The sequence below is a fragment of the Microtus oregoni genome, unplaced genomic scaffold, assembly GCF_018167655.1.
Source record: "Microtus oregoni isolate MIOR12 unplaced genomic scaffold, Mior012 000028F_ref0000031, whole genome shotgun sequence".
NCBI classification, from domain to species: domain Eukaryota; kingdom Metazoa; phylum Chordata; class Mammalia; order Rodentia; family Cricetidae; genus Microtus; species Microtus oregoni.
Genome location: NW_024543087.1, coordinates 23,217,373 through 23,235,133, shown reverse-complemented (window position 1 = coordinate 23,235,133; position 17,761 = coordinate 23,217,373). Strand labels below are relative to the sequence as shown.

Below are 17,761 nucleotides of genomic sequence, written 5' to 3'. Positions count from 1 at the left end.
CTTGGATCAAACCCAGGGCCTTGTTTATGAAAGGAAAGTGCTTTACATTTATTTTATCTCTGTCTATATCATTTAGTTTTACCTTTGCTGACTGTAATGCCTCTTTCTAGGTGTTAGGTACTAAAATTGTAATTTTTAGAAACAGAAAGTTCTCACTAAAAGTTGATACAACTTCTTAGAGAGCTAGAACTGTAAAGAAATCCCTAAAACTATGTACAAATTTTCATGAAGCTAAAGTTACTCTAAGAACAAGTCCATCAACTAAAAAATATATAATTATTATAAGAGAAGGAATTGAATGAAATTTTTGATATTTGTTTGTGAAATAAAAATATAAACAAAAACATTGGCATAGTGTTATAGGACGCTTGTACGAGGTGATATGAAATTTTTAATTTGGGGATTTAATGCAGCTTATATTTGGATAAGGCTAGAGCTCTTCATTTGCTCCTAATATAGTGTTATGTATGTACACTTTAATAGTTACTTTTTTTTTTTTTGCCTGTGATGAAACATCAAAACTTAAGGCAGCTTACAGAAGAAAGAGTTTATCTTGGCTTTAGATTCATCACTACAGAGACAAGCTATGGCAGCAGACGACAGGCATAGGGATGCTGAGTTAACATTTCTTCAACAACAACAACAACAACGACAAAACCTCATAAACAGAACAAAAGAAAATCAAAGAAACCAAAACCCAAACATAGAGAGTGGACTAGAAAGTAGGGAGAGGCTATCCACCCTGAAAGCACCCTGAAAGCAGCTTCTGATGACATACTTCCTTCTGCCAGGCTCCACCTCCTAAAAGTTCCATGACCTCCGCAAACACCACCAACCAAGGACTAAATGGTCAAATATATGAACCTACGGGGAACATTTTTTCATAAAACTATTACAGGAAGGAAACAGTATGTGTACACACAGGGAAGGAAGTGTAGAGGGGGTTTTGTTAGGGAAATATATAGTAAGTGTTAAAGTTCTTAAGAGCAGAATAATGGCAGAGGTTTAGTGATAACTGAGAAGGCAGGAAAATGTTAAGGTTTTGATGCTATGTATTGGGTGATAAAGTCTTAAGAAAATGTTAAGAGTGTGGAATATAAAAGAAAAATGCAGCTAGAGTATGAAATGTTCATAAATACTCAAAGGTCACATGTGTACATGCAGAATTGTGGGTAAGAAATTGAGAAGCTGTCATGGAGATGAATTTTCAGAGAGTTATCTATAGCTTTGGGAAATATTCTTTAGACGTGTCTTACTGTTTGCTTTCTATTTTGTTAAATATGTTCCATTATTGGGTTGTGGGATGGTATGTTTATATAAAGTCACATGTGAAAGATTTTCTATAATTTCCTCCTCTTCATTTTGATATATCTCGCTTGTCTCTGCCCTTGCTTTAACCTCTGAAAATCCTCCTTGATCTTTGAGTGTCATTGATTTAGCTATTCCCACAATTACTGGGAAAGCGTTTCTCAACTATCTCTCACACACAAATGCAAAAATGTGTTTAAGGGGCATGATGTTTTGATGTATGTATTAGCAAATCAGGGTAATTAACATATCCATCACCATAAGCAATTAAGGTTTTATTATGATGATAACATTCAAAATCCTTCAAGCCATTTTGAAATGTTCTAAACATTACTGTTAACTATAGTTATACCCTACTGTCATGGTGTATGCATACCACATTTTCTATATTGATACCTCTATGTATGGACAATTAGGTTAATTGAGTTTAGATGTCTTCTTGGCTTACTAATTCCATTTCCTTTGTATATATACTCAGTGGTATGGCTAGATTATGTAGCAATTTTATTTTTAATTCTGGTATGTGTGTACACTGTAGTTTTCCATTACTATACTGATTTATAGTTCTACCATATTCCTTCCTTGGTCTACATCCTTGCCAGCACTTATTTCTTTCATATTTTTTGATAGCTATTCTCACTAAAGTCAACTTTGGTAGTTTTGATTCACAGATTTTCCTTTGAGTGGCACGTTTAGTTTTTTTTTTAATTCAAAAGATGGTTAGGTTTTATTTATAATTATAACAGTGAATTGTTGCAAGGAGGGTGCTTGTTTGTTTCTAGCTGCTCAGCCCTGAAATAACTTACAGAAACTGTATTAATTAAATCAGTGCTTGGCCTATTAGCTCTAGTTTCTTACTAACTCTTACATCATAATTTAACCTACTTCTATTAATTTTTGTATTGCTATGTGGCTGTGGCTTACCAGCAAGGTTCTATCTGACATCTATCTGTCTCTGGCAGGGCTATATGGATTCTTCTGACTCTGCCTTTTTTCTCCCAGCATTCACTTTAGTTCCCCCTGCCTACCTCTACTCTGTCCTATTACAGTCCAAGGCAGATTCTTTATTCATTAACCAGTAAAAGCAATACATATACAGAAGGACTTCCTACATCAGTGAATGAAATGGGAACAATTTTCTGCTCACAGAGAGTTTGTTAATTTAAAAAAAATCACAGCAATTATCTTGTTAGCAAATAAAATAAGACCTTCTGTGAAAAGCAAGATGCATTGTATAAATCTTTGAAAAGATCTTAAAACAATAACCTTACTTGTCATTTTCCACCTATAATCAATAAAACCATCATTGCTTTTTTTAACCAAGGTGATAAATTATGCACATTAAATATACTGACATTCATTAATTTAACACTAGCTCTCTAACCTCTTTGCATTTATTGAGCACTGCTTCATAAGTATATAAAGATTGATGGGTTTTGTATAGCTTCCTATGTCTTTACAATGCTGACTAAAGTAGGTTTTTTAAATTTGCGAAACAAAAACTAACACTTTAAGGTTTTAAACTGACTGTATCTAATTAAATTCAAGTTAAAGACATTGTAAGAAGACATTATACCTTGATGGTTCCATCAGTCACTGGTAATCCAAAAAGAGAAGTTAAAAAAATTTAAAATAAAATAATATTTTTATTTGTACTTTCCCATTGGCACATATTAATAATCTTGACTTATGATTTATGGTGACAAATAGGGCTACTAGCCTTATTCAAGATTTATTAAATATGAGGAGTCATTTTTTTTTAATTCTTTCAAGATTCTCCTTGAATTTGGTGAGTTTGATTATTTTTCTGAGTGTTTAATCCTATGTTGTGTTCATATACTATTTTGAGTGTACAAATTTTTTTTTAATTTTTTTACTGACATTTGAATTTTTCTGTCATTAAATCTCCAAATTTATTGTTACTTATTTTTTTGTGTCTTCTGGAAATGTTTGGAATGTTTTGTCTCATATATACAATGTCTGAGATTCTTTAAGGGTGATTGTTTTAATTGAAAATGGGCCACCCACCCATTCATTTATTCATTCATATATATAAATATGTATAATGTATGTTTGTATGTATATATGTATCTTGTGATGTTGTTCATTTAAAACTAGGCGTCTTAAATGTATTTTAATTCTGTGAATTGCCCCTGTATGGTTGATGATGATGTTTGTCTGTTGAGGGCTGTACCTGTTTATTTTTCTTAAACAATGTTTTAAACAGAGATTGTCTTCTTTTATGTGATCAGATGTTAATCTTGATCATTAAATAAGTAATGTGATTCATTTTACTAAAGAGCTGTAACCAAAGTAAAAAAGAAAAGGTGTTGTTTGCACATTAGCCAAGGTATTCTTTCTGTGTACTGTTTACTTGAGGGCCTGCTTTTTCTTCACATTTTATTAGCATAAGCTTTCACAATTATGGAGAGATATAAGTCTATTGGCACACAGCTCTGGCCATATCTGCTGCTCTTTCCATAGACTATGGCTCCTTGAACTTATTTCAGTTGTTTATTTTATGTATTCAGTTGTTCATTTGTTCTTTCATTTATTTATTTTGGACTGGTTTTTCAAGGCAGGGTTAATCCGTGTAACAGCCCAGAATGTTCTGTAATTTGCTTTGTGGACCATATTAGCATTGAACTCACAGAGAGGTTCACCTGCCTCTGTCTCTTGAGTGCTGTGATTAAAGGCATTTGCAACTATCTCCTGGCTGTCTAAATTTTGTCTAAGAAAATGTATTGTTATGCAAGGTAGTCATTTGAATCAAACATTTGTTGATAATAAATTTATAAAGAAATATATTAAAATTATTTGTGTACATGAACTTTTACCATTTTAAAATAGAAAACTAAGTTTACGTGTTATAATGGAATTTTATATGATGAATTAAACCTTAACTGAAATTCTGATTCAGGAATCAGAGCATCTTTTATGTTTTTAGAGTTAATGGAAAGTGTGTTTTTATAATTATCAGTGCTGAGAAATCAACTTCACAGAAATAGTACAGAATATCAGGAGGTTCAGGGCCATTTAAAAAGTACTTGGAAATTCTGCCTTTATCCAACAAAGCCAAAATTCAATTAACAGCTTTTAAATTGAACTTAAATCAGCAACTTATAAAGCAAATTTTCAAATTCAGTCATAATTCAAGCTGAAGGTAAACTGATTTTATATTTATGATGAGGAATGATGGTAGGAAAAGATTAAATGTCTGTTTTCTTTAACTAAACCATTATATTTTCGTATGAATAGAAAATACTGCATTTACGGTAAAAAAGTAATGTAGTTCATAACAATTGTAGTGTAGAGTCTGAGCCAAGTTGTTTCAGATAGTTGTTGACATTGCATGCCATGATGACATTCTGTTACAAAGTGTGCATATTTTATGTTCAAAACCAAGGCTACATTGAAGTTACACAGTACAGATATGGGCAAAGTGCCACCAGAAATCCCTCAGATTTATTATATGTTTGATTCTGAATTATTTTTTGATCATTAAATATTCAGAAACTTTCAACTGTTGCCAAATCTTTTTTTTTTGGGGGGGGGGGAGGTTTCGAGACAGGGTTTCTCTGTGGTTTTGGAGCCTGTCCTGGAACTAGCTCTTGTAGACCAGGCTGGTCTTGAACTCACAGAGATTCTCCTGCCTCTGCCTCCTGAGTGCTGGGATTAAAGGCGTGCGCTACCACCACCTGGCAAATCTTCACAACCCTACATTAAGTTATGTGACTACTACTAGGTGGGTTTGAGCCATAGTTTAATAAGCTGGGTCATAGACTTTATCTTGTTCCATGCAACTACTTTTAAATCCTTTAAAATCCTTTTTAGCAGATACCAGGTTTGGGAAACTATTCAAAATACACAGCTACTGGCGCTGGCGAGATGTCTCAGAGGATAAGAACACTGGCTGCTCTTCCAGAGGTCCTGAGTTCAATTCCTAACAACCACATGGTGGCTCATTACCATCTATAATGAGATCTGGTGCCCTCTTCTGGCCCACAGGGATACATGCAGGCAGAATATTGTATATATAATAAACAAATCTTTGCCAGCGGTGGTGGGCGGTGGTGGTGCATGCCCTTAATCCCAGCACTTGGGAGGCAGAGGCAGGTGGATCTCCGTGAGTTCGAGACCAGCCTGGTCTATAAGAGCTAGTTCCAGGACAGGCTCCAAAGCTATAGAGAAACCCTGTCTCAAAAAGCAAAAACAAAACCAAATTACAAAACAAACAAACAAAAAAATAACCATAGCTACCATTTTTGAGAACAAGGTTATTTTGGTTTTTCTCTCACACCTGCAACTACACTAAGAAATAGTCCTATTGTTCCCATTCACTTTTTAGTTTGGGGAGTCAGGGATGCTAGGCAGGTAAACAAAGTGGGTATTTCTTCAAATCTAAATGTAGAAGGGTTTTTTTTTTCTTTTTAAAGTACTGTTTCTAGTGTTTATTACATTCAAGATATCTGTAAAAGCTGATTTTTTTTTTTTTTGGACAGGGTTGATCAATTTTGGTAACTAACCAAAGAATTACTTTATAGAAAGAGTTGATATTTTTTATGTTCCCCATTGTGCCACTTTCTATGTTGCTACTCATCTAGTTTTGTTATTTAGTATATAAATCAGGGTTGGATTATTTTCTGTCAGAATTTTAAAGTTTTCTATTGTCTTCAAGCTTACATAGTTCCATCCAGAAATCTGCCATAATTTTTATCTCCCCCATTGATAGGTCATGTCATGTCATGTACATTTATCTTCCTATTAAGATTTCTCTTTAGCTAGGTTTTATAGCAAATTTTATACTTTGGAATATTTTGCTTGGAAATTTTCTGATTTTAACATTTTCCTAAACTATCAGTCCAGTGGTAGTGCACACCTTTAGACTGAGGACTCAGGTGTGTGCCACCACCACCTGGCTTTCTGTTTTGTTCTTAGTCCTGTGTGTTTTGTTCCTTTTTTCTTTTTCTATTCTTTTTTTTTTATTTAATCAGACTCCCCCCCCCCCCAGCAGTGTTAGGTTTACAGTGAATTTGTGGAGAAAGTACAGGAAACTACTGTTAGGTTCCTCGTGCCTTCATGTGCTCCACTTTTCTACACGTGTCTCCTCAGAGTGGAACACTTCTGCAACTGCCAGTTCCGTTGTATTGACACTTGCCACTAACATCCACAGTCTGTTCTTCATTATTTTGATATTAAATGTCATATGGATTTTGACAAATGTACATGACATTTATCTGCTAATTAGAAGTGTAGCCCTGCACTAAAATCCTGTGTGCTCTGCCTGGTTATTCCATCTGCACACCCTAATTTCTGCTAATCATCAATCACCATAGTTTTACCTTTTCAAGAGTGGAGCACAGTCAGAGTTCTGTGACTGCAGCCTTTTTGGGTAGCTTCTTTTTGTTCATTGCATTTCATGACTTGGTGGATCAGTTGCTTTCCAGATCAACTAATATTTGGATACTGAAGCTTGTTTTCCAACTCACCTTCTAAAAAACTTCTTGGTTGCTTCTAAGTTTGAGTAGTTAGGAATAAAAGTATAGTAAACATTCTTGCCTAAGCTTCTTTGTTCATGTCAGATTTTAACTACATGAAGCATATCTCAAATAATATGCTCATAGTTGCTGTTGATTTACATATCATGATATATTAATTTTATTTTAAAATAATTTTTTTCTTTCTTTTTTAATTGACAGGCGTGCCCTTGAGATCACATAACAAGTTAGAATTATATAGACTTTTCTGTATTGTGGAATAACCTCTCCAGCAATGATAACTTCAGAGTTACCAGTGTTGCAGTAAGTATAATTTTTTTTTCTATTAAAGAAACATGAGTATAATGTTACAGGTTTATGATGAGATATATCAAATGTGTTCTGTTTTTGAGACAATATATTTGACATCTAAATGTTAGGGTATGTGATTACTCTGCTCATTCATGACATTAGAATGTCATCATGTTTTCTGACATTGAACAAATCAGGTATTAATGTTATTATATCAGGGGTCATTTATTATAACCCTTATGTGGCATTCCATTTTGATAATTAAACTGGATCAGAATTGTACTACATGCCCTACATTTCTTTGTGCTATATGCTATGATAGTAATTCTGTTGTCTGCAAACACCATATGCGGTCTCACTATTTAGAAGAAAATATTTATTAACCTTTGTCCTATATTGTACTTTTTTATATACACTTACTGTTTTAATTCATTTCTTTCATTAAAGATTCCTTTTTTTAATCTTAAATTTATGAATACGGAGGCATTCTGGTTTCTAGAATGATCTCAGGAAATACCAGTTGGTGTGTGAGTGTGATATATCATTAAATTTGTTGTATTTGTTAGACAGACTTGGAGTTGGAGATTATTATAGAATTTTTAGAAAATGTCACAGGTATATACAGATATTGTTTCTTTTATTATTTGATCTATTTGATAATGATAACTTAGCTATAGTAAAAGGATTATTGGTTTAAGCAGTTATTTTTTGATTATAGTTTAGTTACAGATGTCTTTTCCAGGAGTTTGCCTTCTACCTGCTCTCCTGGAAGCTTTAAGACACAAAGCTTTCCAGGTGCATTTAATTATTTTCTATGTACTTGTTCCTCTTTTTTTTTTTTTGACATAATACTGAATTTGGAGGTCCCTGCATATTCTTTTCTTTGTTCTTAAGAACTTTTGTTCTCACTCATCCAGCTTACTATGTATGCTTTATTTTAGATCAATGTCTTACAGAACTCCTCTGAATCTTTAAAATTAGAATAGATGTCCCCAATGATCATAAATTTTCATTATTCTTTTCCTAGCATTGTATTTCATAGAATGTTCTTTATCACTTCTTAAAATAATAAGCTTTTCTATCATATTGTTATATGCCCTGCTTGTAGCATTTTTACTGGATTTTAAATAGGCCCTCACATTAATAACAGATAAAATTTGAAACAAGCTTATTTGAATATATTTATAGTTACAGAAAGTGTAGTGGTAATATTTAGTATTAGGGATTATGCTTTGTAAGTGAAAAATTTCATAAAATTGTAAATCTGTAAATGTGTATGAGTACTGCATAGTAATCTGAGTGCTGGGTGAATGAGTTTGGTTGAATAAGCTAGCTGGAGTGGGTATTCTTGGTTGAGATTAATAAACTTTTTGAGAGCACATACTTGTCTGTGATTTTTGTGGTTTTGTTAACGTTATTACTTTGCTTAATCTACTTATCTATCTAGTTATATGCCCTGTTGTGCCTTGTATCAATGACAAAAATGCCTGAACCAATCAACTTACAAGTATCCCTGCATCTCAATTTCAGGGGTTTTATCTTAGGACTAGTTGACCTTGTTGCCTGTATGACCTTTATGCCTCTGGTAAGGCAGTTTATCATAGTAGGGGATACAGGGTGAAGCAACGTGCTTACTTCATCAGGGCTGGGAAACAAAGAGAAGGGGAAAGGGGCTGCAGTCCCAGAATCCCCTTCATTGATATGCCTCTTTAGAACTCACTTCTTAAAGGTCCCACCATCTCTTATTAGTGCCATAGGATGGTGAGCACATCTTTAAAATTTATGACACTCAAATCACAGATTTCTTCTGCCTCCTCATGCTCAGGCCTGTCTTATAATGCAAAATGCTTGTAGTCCCTTTTTAATAGTCTGCAGAGATTTTTATGATCCAGAATCATCCTTGTCCAGATTCAAAATTTCTTAGGAGATATAAGAGAAAATGAGTTGTAAGTCAGAAAACATATTTCTCTATCCCAAGATACAGTGACATAAGGATAATTCCTATTCCCCAATGGACAAATAGGAAAACAAAAAGGAGACATTTTACTAAAATCAGGACTAACCGCAGTCAAACATTAAATCCTGTAGTTCTATGTTTGTAATTCAGAGTCCATGGTGATGTGTTATGAACCCCAAAGAGCTTGGACAGTGATGTCTTTATGGTCATCCTTTTGTACTGATTTTGCTGGACCTGGTGCTGCTTCTTTGTTCCTGGCATCTCTGACTTTTTGCTGTGTCCATTATAGCTTCTGCCCCAGTCTCGTAACTTCCCTCACCACCTTGCCAGCGATTGCTTACAAGGATGATGAATCTGATGTGCTCATTTTTGCCTTTGTGGCATTCTTTTGAAATCTCCTTGGAATCCTCCAAGACTCTTGACTTCATTTTTGCATACCAACACAACCAGAATTACGTGAATAATGACAGTCTGCCACTATAGCAACTGCCCTCCATTTCCTATGTGGCTCTCCGTAAGCTAAGCAGGGTCAATGTCGTCTTCTCAAAGAAATATCTCTCTAGGTTCTCTTGTTATGTCTGTGCAGGTGTGATGGTTAAGATCTTGTTGATTCCTGAGATGCAGTAAGGCATTTGCTGTTCCAGTGCAGTCTCCTTGATTTCTTCTAATGGTCACTAGCAACCTCAACATACTCTCTTTCGTAGCACCTTTAGCCATGCTTCTTTTTTCATGGAAGCTCCACACTTTTCAAATCCTTTCTGCTCTGTGGTGTTTGACTCTCAATTATTGTAAGTTTGGCTAAAAGAAGCCAACAGTATCCATACTGCTTCTTTAGTGATTTCCTGCCTTTATTTCCTCTGCCAGAGGAGCATTTTGTTTTTATTAAATTCAAACTTAAATTTTATTTGTGTTGTAATAGTGATTAAAAAGTGAGAGAATAGGAAAGACAAAAAGACCACTATACAGATGAGTCTTACTGTATTCTTGACTTACTTAGATACTATAATTGCTGATGAATTTGTCTATTCTTACTGTTGTTAATTATTAAGCAGTGTCAAAGTATTATCTGTTACTGTATAGTTTATATTCTGTAATGGTCTAACTCTGGATTGATATAGTGTGTAAAACAGACTCATGCTTCATTGTCATTACATTTATAGGTATTAATGAACTAACCACAAATACACAGTTATTGAAGCTATGAAGGAAAGGTTGGGTGTATTATGAAAAATTTAACACCTTTAGGATGTGAGGCAGTACTGGGAATTGAACTTACGTTTTCTTTTCTTTTCTTTTTTTTTTTTTTTTTTTGGTTTTTCGAGACAGGGTTTCTCTGTGGTTTTGGAGCCTGTCCTGGAACTAGCTCTTGTAGACCAGGTTGGTCTCGAACTCACAGAGATCCGCCTGCCTCTGCCTCCCGAGTGCTGGGATTAAAGGCGTGCGCCACCACCGCCTGGCTGAATTTAGGTTTTCACACTTGCTAGACAAGCACTCTACTTCTGAGCAGCATTCCTAGCCCTAGCTTCCTTAATTAAGAAAAAGAAAGCCAGGTGGCGGTGACACACACCTTTAATCCCAGCACGGGGGAGGCAGAGGCTGGTGGATCTGTGTGAGGTCAAGGCCAGCCTGGTCTACCAGAGCTATTTCAAGGACAGGTTCCAAAAAGCTGCAGAGAAACCCTGTCTTGAAACACAAACAAACAAAAAGAAAAGAAAGAAAGCAAAAAATAATTGAACTAAAGTTTGAAGTGGGAGGTGTGCTTGGAGGAAGAAGGGAGGCTTGTATTAGTTCTAAATTGAGGAAATGGCATTTTTAAAAGACTCTTAGGTAGTATATTGAGATATCTGATACAAAGCCTTTTTCCTCCAAATTTTGTTTTTATGTTTGGGAATTGAGTTACATGACATTGGGCTTATGAAATAACAATCCAAATAGGCCTCCAAGTCATGTTAAGAATTGTATCCCTCTCCTCTTCAGCTGTGGGTATCAGTTGAGATTTTAGGGAATGGTTGAATAGAATATAGTAAGATATATATAATTAAAAAAATAAACTGGTAATTATACGAGTAGGAAGGCCAGCACTAATATGTGTTAGGAAGAATCTGTAATATCCAGGCCAAACTGAATGATGAGGATGATTTTATAAGATATAATATGATTTTATACTTCTAACTGATGTCGCTTACTTCTGCAAATGAGGATTGTGGCTCATTTATAGAGGTTTGTATTTCTTTTGTGTCCACCTTAAATGGAGACTGTGATATGTAATGTGACTGACTTATCTATGTGGCTACTTGTTTCAGATACCTTTACAATAGTGCAAGACAGCAATTACCTTGAATAGTCACTGATATAAGAATATTTTTAAGAATTCCATGTATTTTGTTAGGAGTTTGGAATATATTCATATACTCAAGACTTTAAAATTGAAACACAGTGGCACTAGCAGTAGTGCATAGACTGGTGTGCAGTGTGGTTGAGAATGGTGCTCATAGTAGTGCATAGACTGATGTGCAGTGTGGTTGAGAATGGCACTAGCAGTAGTGCATAGACTGGTTTGTCCTGGGAATGTATAGAGCAGCTTGCACAGGGGAGAGGGTAAAGACAGGGAGACAAAGTGAGATTTTTTTGTTTCCTTTTTTTTTAAGATCATAATAATAATGGAGCAAATGTGAGACTACTATTTTTATTTTTCTCCCCACTCCCGCCAGATCCTTCCCCCTCCCTGTCTACCCACAGTCATGTTTTTTTTTTCTGGCGAGAGACTGTTATACTGAAATTTTGTTTGTAGGAGATAAAATGGAGTAATATAAATTTATGAATTTGAATAGATAGGATCATTCTGAAGATGCTAAATTTTATAATAATTTTTTTTTTGGTTTTTCGAGACAGGGTTTCTCTGTGGTTTTTTATGTGCACTAGCTGAAAATAAGTTGATTAATGTTTTTTCTATGAACATAGATCTAGAAGAAAGTCTAATTTGGTGAATTTGATGTGGCCTTTAAAGAAGTATTTTAAAGCATTTAGATCAATTTGAAGAAGCATTTCATTCATGCAAGTTAATAATCTTGAATAAAAGATCTGGAATATGGTCAGATGTTCTGTTAAGGTATTAAAATTATTTATATACAAGCTGCACATTATGTTTAAGATCTCCAAAGGAATGTAATGCAATAAGAATGCAGAATTACACACATTGAGAATTGAACTTTAAGGAAGGGATCAATACAAAGAGGCAACCAAGACTAAGAAGCAAATGGAGAAGTTTTTTTAGTTGGACTTAATATTGTTGTGTATCCTTCCTGTTAATTTCTTTTCAGTTTTCTACAGACTTTAAAAAGTGTTGTTGAGGTAGAATTTAGTGCTGTATTGATTAGTCAGAATCAGAGCCTAGAATATTTATGTATTTTGTAAGCCAGTTTAGTACAATACAGCCATTACAAAAAGTTAAATTATGTAAGCCTAAAATGAAGTAAATGTATGGGATGATGGCATAGAAGTTAAGTACGTATTTACAGGCAAGAGTACGATGAGATGAACACACATACTAGTATATCACACATGTAAGAAAAGTAAATGAAATAAATCTCGTTAAGATAGAATATTCAAAATTCATTATTTTGCAATTTAAACATTTACTTTCTTGAGGTTTTTATTTCTCATGCAGTATAAATGAATGTTCTTTCTTCCATTATTTGGAAATAGCTGAAATGGTGTGCGGTGTATCATTTTCTAGTGATGGAATGTTGGTAGTTTCAAATTGGTTACAGGGAGAATATTTATACATGAAAACTAACAAATACTACACGTGATGATTTCAGTTGTTAATTGTACATTTAAGAGAATGATAATAAATTGTTTATAATGTGGATTAAACTTAAAGGTGCTTCAAATAGTCAGTTATAATAGTTTTCAAAGTTAGAAATACTCTTCCAGTATTGAAAATTATTATCTGATTCAAGAAAGAAATCACTTATAGCATTGACTACCAAGTAAATGTCCAACAGGTGTCTCTTTCATTGCATTAATCCTATTCATTAAAAAGACTACTAATAGAGTTTGACAAAAATAGTTATTTTGTGATGGCTACATGGAATTTACAATAAAGTGGATTGTATTTTTAATTATTGTACATCATTTTTGTGCTATGGATCTTTCAGATCTTTATGTAGTCCTCGTAGCACAGGAAGGCCTTGGATTCACAAAGATACACCTGCCTTTGCCTTCTGACTTCTGGAATTAAATGTGTGTGCCACCATCACCTAGCTTCAGATGCTTTGTTTTTCTCTTTTAAACATAATTTATATAGATTCTTTGGAAATTTCACATTATGCCCCACATCCCACTTACCTCCCATGCCCACCCTATCAATCCTTCACTCTTTCTTGTCCCCCCCAAGCAAAATTAAAAATACGAACAAAAATATTAATTAAAATAAAACTACAAAAATAAAACAAACAAAAAAACCACTTCACTCCCCATCCTTCCTGTCTTTCCCACCTCTCCATCACCTTTTCATCCGTCTTAGTGGCATTGGGAACTGCTGTATGTCATGCAGTATATTCTTTTGTCCAGATAGCTTTACTTGCACAGATGTTCACTGTGTAATGAGTTGTTGGTCTGGTTTAAGGCCTCTGACTTCTGGTACACCATCAGTGTACTCTGGACTCTCATTGAAACTCCTCTTAGATATCCTGCTGTTGTCCGAGTCATGGATATCCTTTGATTATGGTTTCATAGGACCAGTCCCTTGATGTGCCTATAAATGGGGTAGATGTTGGGGTGAGGCAACTCAAAGCCCTAGATGTGTGCCTGGATGGTAGCTGAGTTGGTTAGTCAGGGTCACTGATATCATCCTCTTCAGGCAAGGTGTGGAGCCAGCTCTCCACGTCAACCATGAGTGTTGATGCTATTTTTTTAAAGAGCCACGTGTTTGCTAGTGTACTGCCTTCCATTATTTTATAAATTTTCTCTCAAGCCATTTTTAATCTTGAAGAACTAGTCTTGCAGTTATATTTTATAGAGCAACTGTCATTTCTACATTACTTTATTTCTTTTTATTTTGGAGATAAATTTTATTTGGTGCCATGTAACATTAGATGAGGAGTGTATGTATTTTGGTTTACTGGAGATTCTGAAAATAGAAATACTAACTTCTGCTTGTTAGTGATCCTAGGTAAGGGAAGTCATAGAACTGACCTGCATTGTATTTATTTATTAATTTGTTCACTACAACAATCTGGCATTTTCTAGGGATGCAACTAATGAAACTACTGCCCATTCTGATGCTGGCAGCGAACTTGAAGAAACAGAGATCAAAGGAAAACGAAAAAGGGGTCGTCCTGGCCGGCCTCCAGTATGTATTATATTTGTCTTTGTGCTTCAATGCTTTCCCATAAATAACCTTGATCTGAGTTGTTTGTCAATTTTTGTATTAGTGCTGTTAATATTTTATGGTTTTTATTCCAGCGACACAACTGAGATTATTGGGAAATTTTCTTTTGCTTTAACAGTGTCAGAGAAGGGAAATTTGTCACATCTTTGCACAGAGGAAATGTTGAATGAAGTTCAGTTAAGACACACTGCTCTTCTCACTCAGCTTTTTTTTCTTGTAGCTCCTAAATGTGCATTTTGGTAGTAATATTTTAAAGCTTGAGGCATGTTTTAATAAATAGTCTTAACGATTCATGAGTTTAGAAGAGTTCAAGGTGGCCTTACGTTGAGGGATATCTTTACAAATTATGCGAGTTTTAGTTAACCATTGTGAGCATACTGAACTTTGAGAGATAGTAACAATATATCAGGGTATTATGATTTACTGTTCTCATTCATCTATGATCTGATTTGCTATTAATGGTTTTATGTCTTATGAAAGAGCTTATGAAGAATCTTAGCTTTCTTTATAGAAGACATATTTTCATTACTGCGTTTCAAAAATTATTCAGTGTTGCTAGTCTTGTTTTATTTCTCCACCTTTTTCTCCTTTTATGATACTTTTTAAGGTCAATCTAGGCATTATTCCTTCTGTAACTATTTCAGTTAGTATGTCTTTGTATTTAAACAAGTTAGCCTATCTTCTTATTTCACATTCAGCATAGAAACATTATTTCTATATATCTATATAGATATACTACCTACCTACCTACCTACCTATAATCATCAAAAAGGAGTGAAGCTTTCTCCCTACCAAAAACAAGCCATTACTGTGAGCATTTCTTACCATCTAGGTGTTATGTAAGTTGCTTTGCTTTTGTCATAGTTTCAGATGTCAGTGCTGAGGTCTCAGTCTAATATTTTTATTACACTCCCAACCCTTTCCACTTTCATTTTCAAGTCCTCCCTGTTTGTTTTCCTGTGCTTTTGACTGTGTGTCCGAGATTCTCCTAACCTATTCCTTGAATATGATCGATTTATTTGTATAGCTTCCAGAATTTAGGTAAACTCCTTTAACAGTCTATTATCAGCATTGCAGAGAGAAATAGATGGGGCCATGTATAAGAGAAGGGTTAAAGACATTCATTACCAATTAATTTTTGTCATCTTCCAAGAACTTCATAATATTCAGTGTTCTGAAATCCCTTTCAACCCCGTTGTTTTGGAAACTTCCTTACATATATAGTGCTTTTAGATTGGATGGGGAAACTCAGTAAGACTTGTATACATTAGCGTTCTTCTTGCCCTTACGTTGTAAGTCATTCTCTCTCCAGAGTCTGGAGCAAGATCCTTCTGTGTTAAGATGAGACCTTAGGAGATTCTTTTGGGAAAAATGAATGATATGTTTTTAAAATTTTTCTTTGCTTGCTAGGTCCAAGACAAAAAAGAGAGGAAAAATTTGGGTTTTTATGACCAACCTTAGGAATCAACTTACAGCTTGTAATAAGTGAAAACAAAAATGTACAATATCACAATTGCAAAAGCAAACATGTAAGGGACCTCCCTTGCTTATTATCATCACTCTTTTTTTTTGGATTTTTCGAGGCAGGGTTTCTCCGTAGCTTTTGGTTCCTCTCCTGGAACTAGCTCTTGTAGACCAGGCTGGCCTAGAACTCACAGAAATCCACCTGCCTCTGCCTCCCGAGTCCTGGGATTAAAGGTGTGTGCCACCATCGCCCGGCCCTTATCATCACTCTTAAGATAGCATTATCCTCAAGTACTTTTACAGCTTATAATCATTTCATAACTGGTATAAATTTTAATAGTACATTGTGTTGGGCTTATTCTTAATGCAAATAGAACTCACCTGTTATAATAATATGGATATGGTGTTTGCTTGGGCATTTTTCTATTGCTGTGAAGAGAGACAATGACCAAGACAACTCCTAAGAAAAGCAGCATCTAATTGGGGCTGGCTTACAGTTTAGATGTTTAGTCTGTTATCATTATGATGGGGAGTATGATGGCCCATAGGCAAACATGGTGCTGGAGAAATAGCTGGGAGTTCTACATCCTGATTTCCAGGCAGCAGAAGAGAGAACCACTAGGCTTTGCCTGGGCTTTTGAAAACTCAAACCCTTCCTAGTGACAAACTTCCTCTAATAAGGCCATACCTACTCCAGCAAGGCTATACCTCTTAGTCCTTCTCTAGTGTCACTCCATGGCTCAACATTCAAATATAGGAGCCTGTGAGGGCTATTCTTATTCAAAGCACAACAGTGTTTAATTACTTATTGTGTATATAAGAAGATAGGTAGGTCTTTTTTTAGTGAGTTATTGAGCATGACTTTTTGAATGTAATTGTATCTTTTTTTTACCAGATACATCTCTGTTTTGTGTGATCTCAAATTTTTGTTTTTTGGTTAATCCACTTTTTTTTTTTTTTTTTTTTTTTTTTTTGGTTTTTCGAGACAGGCTTTCTCTGTAGCTTTGGTGCCTGTCCTAGAACTAGCTCTTGTAGACCAGGCTGGTCTCGAACTCACAGAGATCCGCCTGCCTCTGTCTCCCGAGTGCTAGGATTAAAGGCGTGCGCCACCACCGCCCGGCGGTTAATCCACTTTTTAAAAACTATTTTATTCATTACATTTCCCATGATTTCTGTTGTTTTTTTGTTGTTTAATTTTTAAATATTTCTTGTGTATATGTATGTGCGTGCACACATGGGTGTGCTCTTTTATGTATATGTATAAGCACGTCTGTGTAGGCCCAGAGGTCAACTTATAGGAGTCATTTCTCTCCTCCTACTGTGTGAGTTCCAGGAATGAAATTCAGAGGTAAGGCTTAAAAGCAAGTCTTTTATTTTGTTTTTTACCCAGACTTCTTCCCAGCCCATTTTATTTCTTTTTGAAAATCTTAATTGATTACATAGCATATTTATGGGGATAAAATGTGATATTTTTCTTTTCATATGTGCATGTGATTTTTGGACATTTGTGAATGAACATGTTTCATTGTTTGCTGATGCTTGTTTTTGCATGTGTATCTGTGTGGTACATGTGTATGCCAAAAGTCACATCTAGAGTCTTCTACTATATTCATTGATACTGGGTCTTTCAGTTGACCTAAGCGTCTGTTTTAAGTCCTAAGGAAGGGACGGCTCATGAGTGTAGGACATCTTCAGATGAGATTAATATTTGGATTGGTAGTTCCTAGAGTGTGTGTTGGGGCGGGGGGAGAGACTGGACTGGCTAGTCATCTTGTTATCTCAGGTTTCTGAGGATGGAATAGAGGCAGCCACCCACTATTACATGGGTTCGGAGGATCAGATTCTGGT

The 17,761-nt window shown here is 35.0% G+C and overlaps 1 protein-coding gene across 2 annotated transcripts in view; it reads left to right on the top strand.

The window, feature by feature from the left end:
- Positions 1-17,761, top strand: part of Stag1 (stromal antigen 1) — a 324,334-nt gene that overhangs the window by 68,180 nt on the left and 238,393 nt on the right. For both annotated transcript variants that reach the window (XM_041677069.1, XM_041677068.1), the window contains exons 2-3: positions 7,008-7,109; positions 14,308-14,410. In XM_041677069.1, the coding sequence (XP_041533003.1) occupies positions 7,081-7,109; positions 14,308-14,410 (132 nt within the window). In that variant the 5' untranslated portion in view covers positions 7,008-7,080. The remainder of the gene's footprint in view (positions 1-7,007; positions 7,110-14,307; positions 14,411-17,761) is intronic.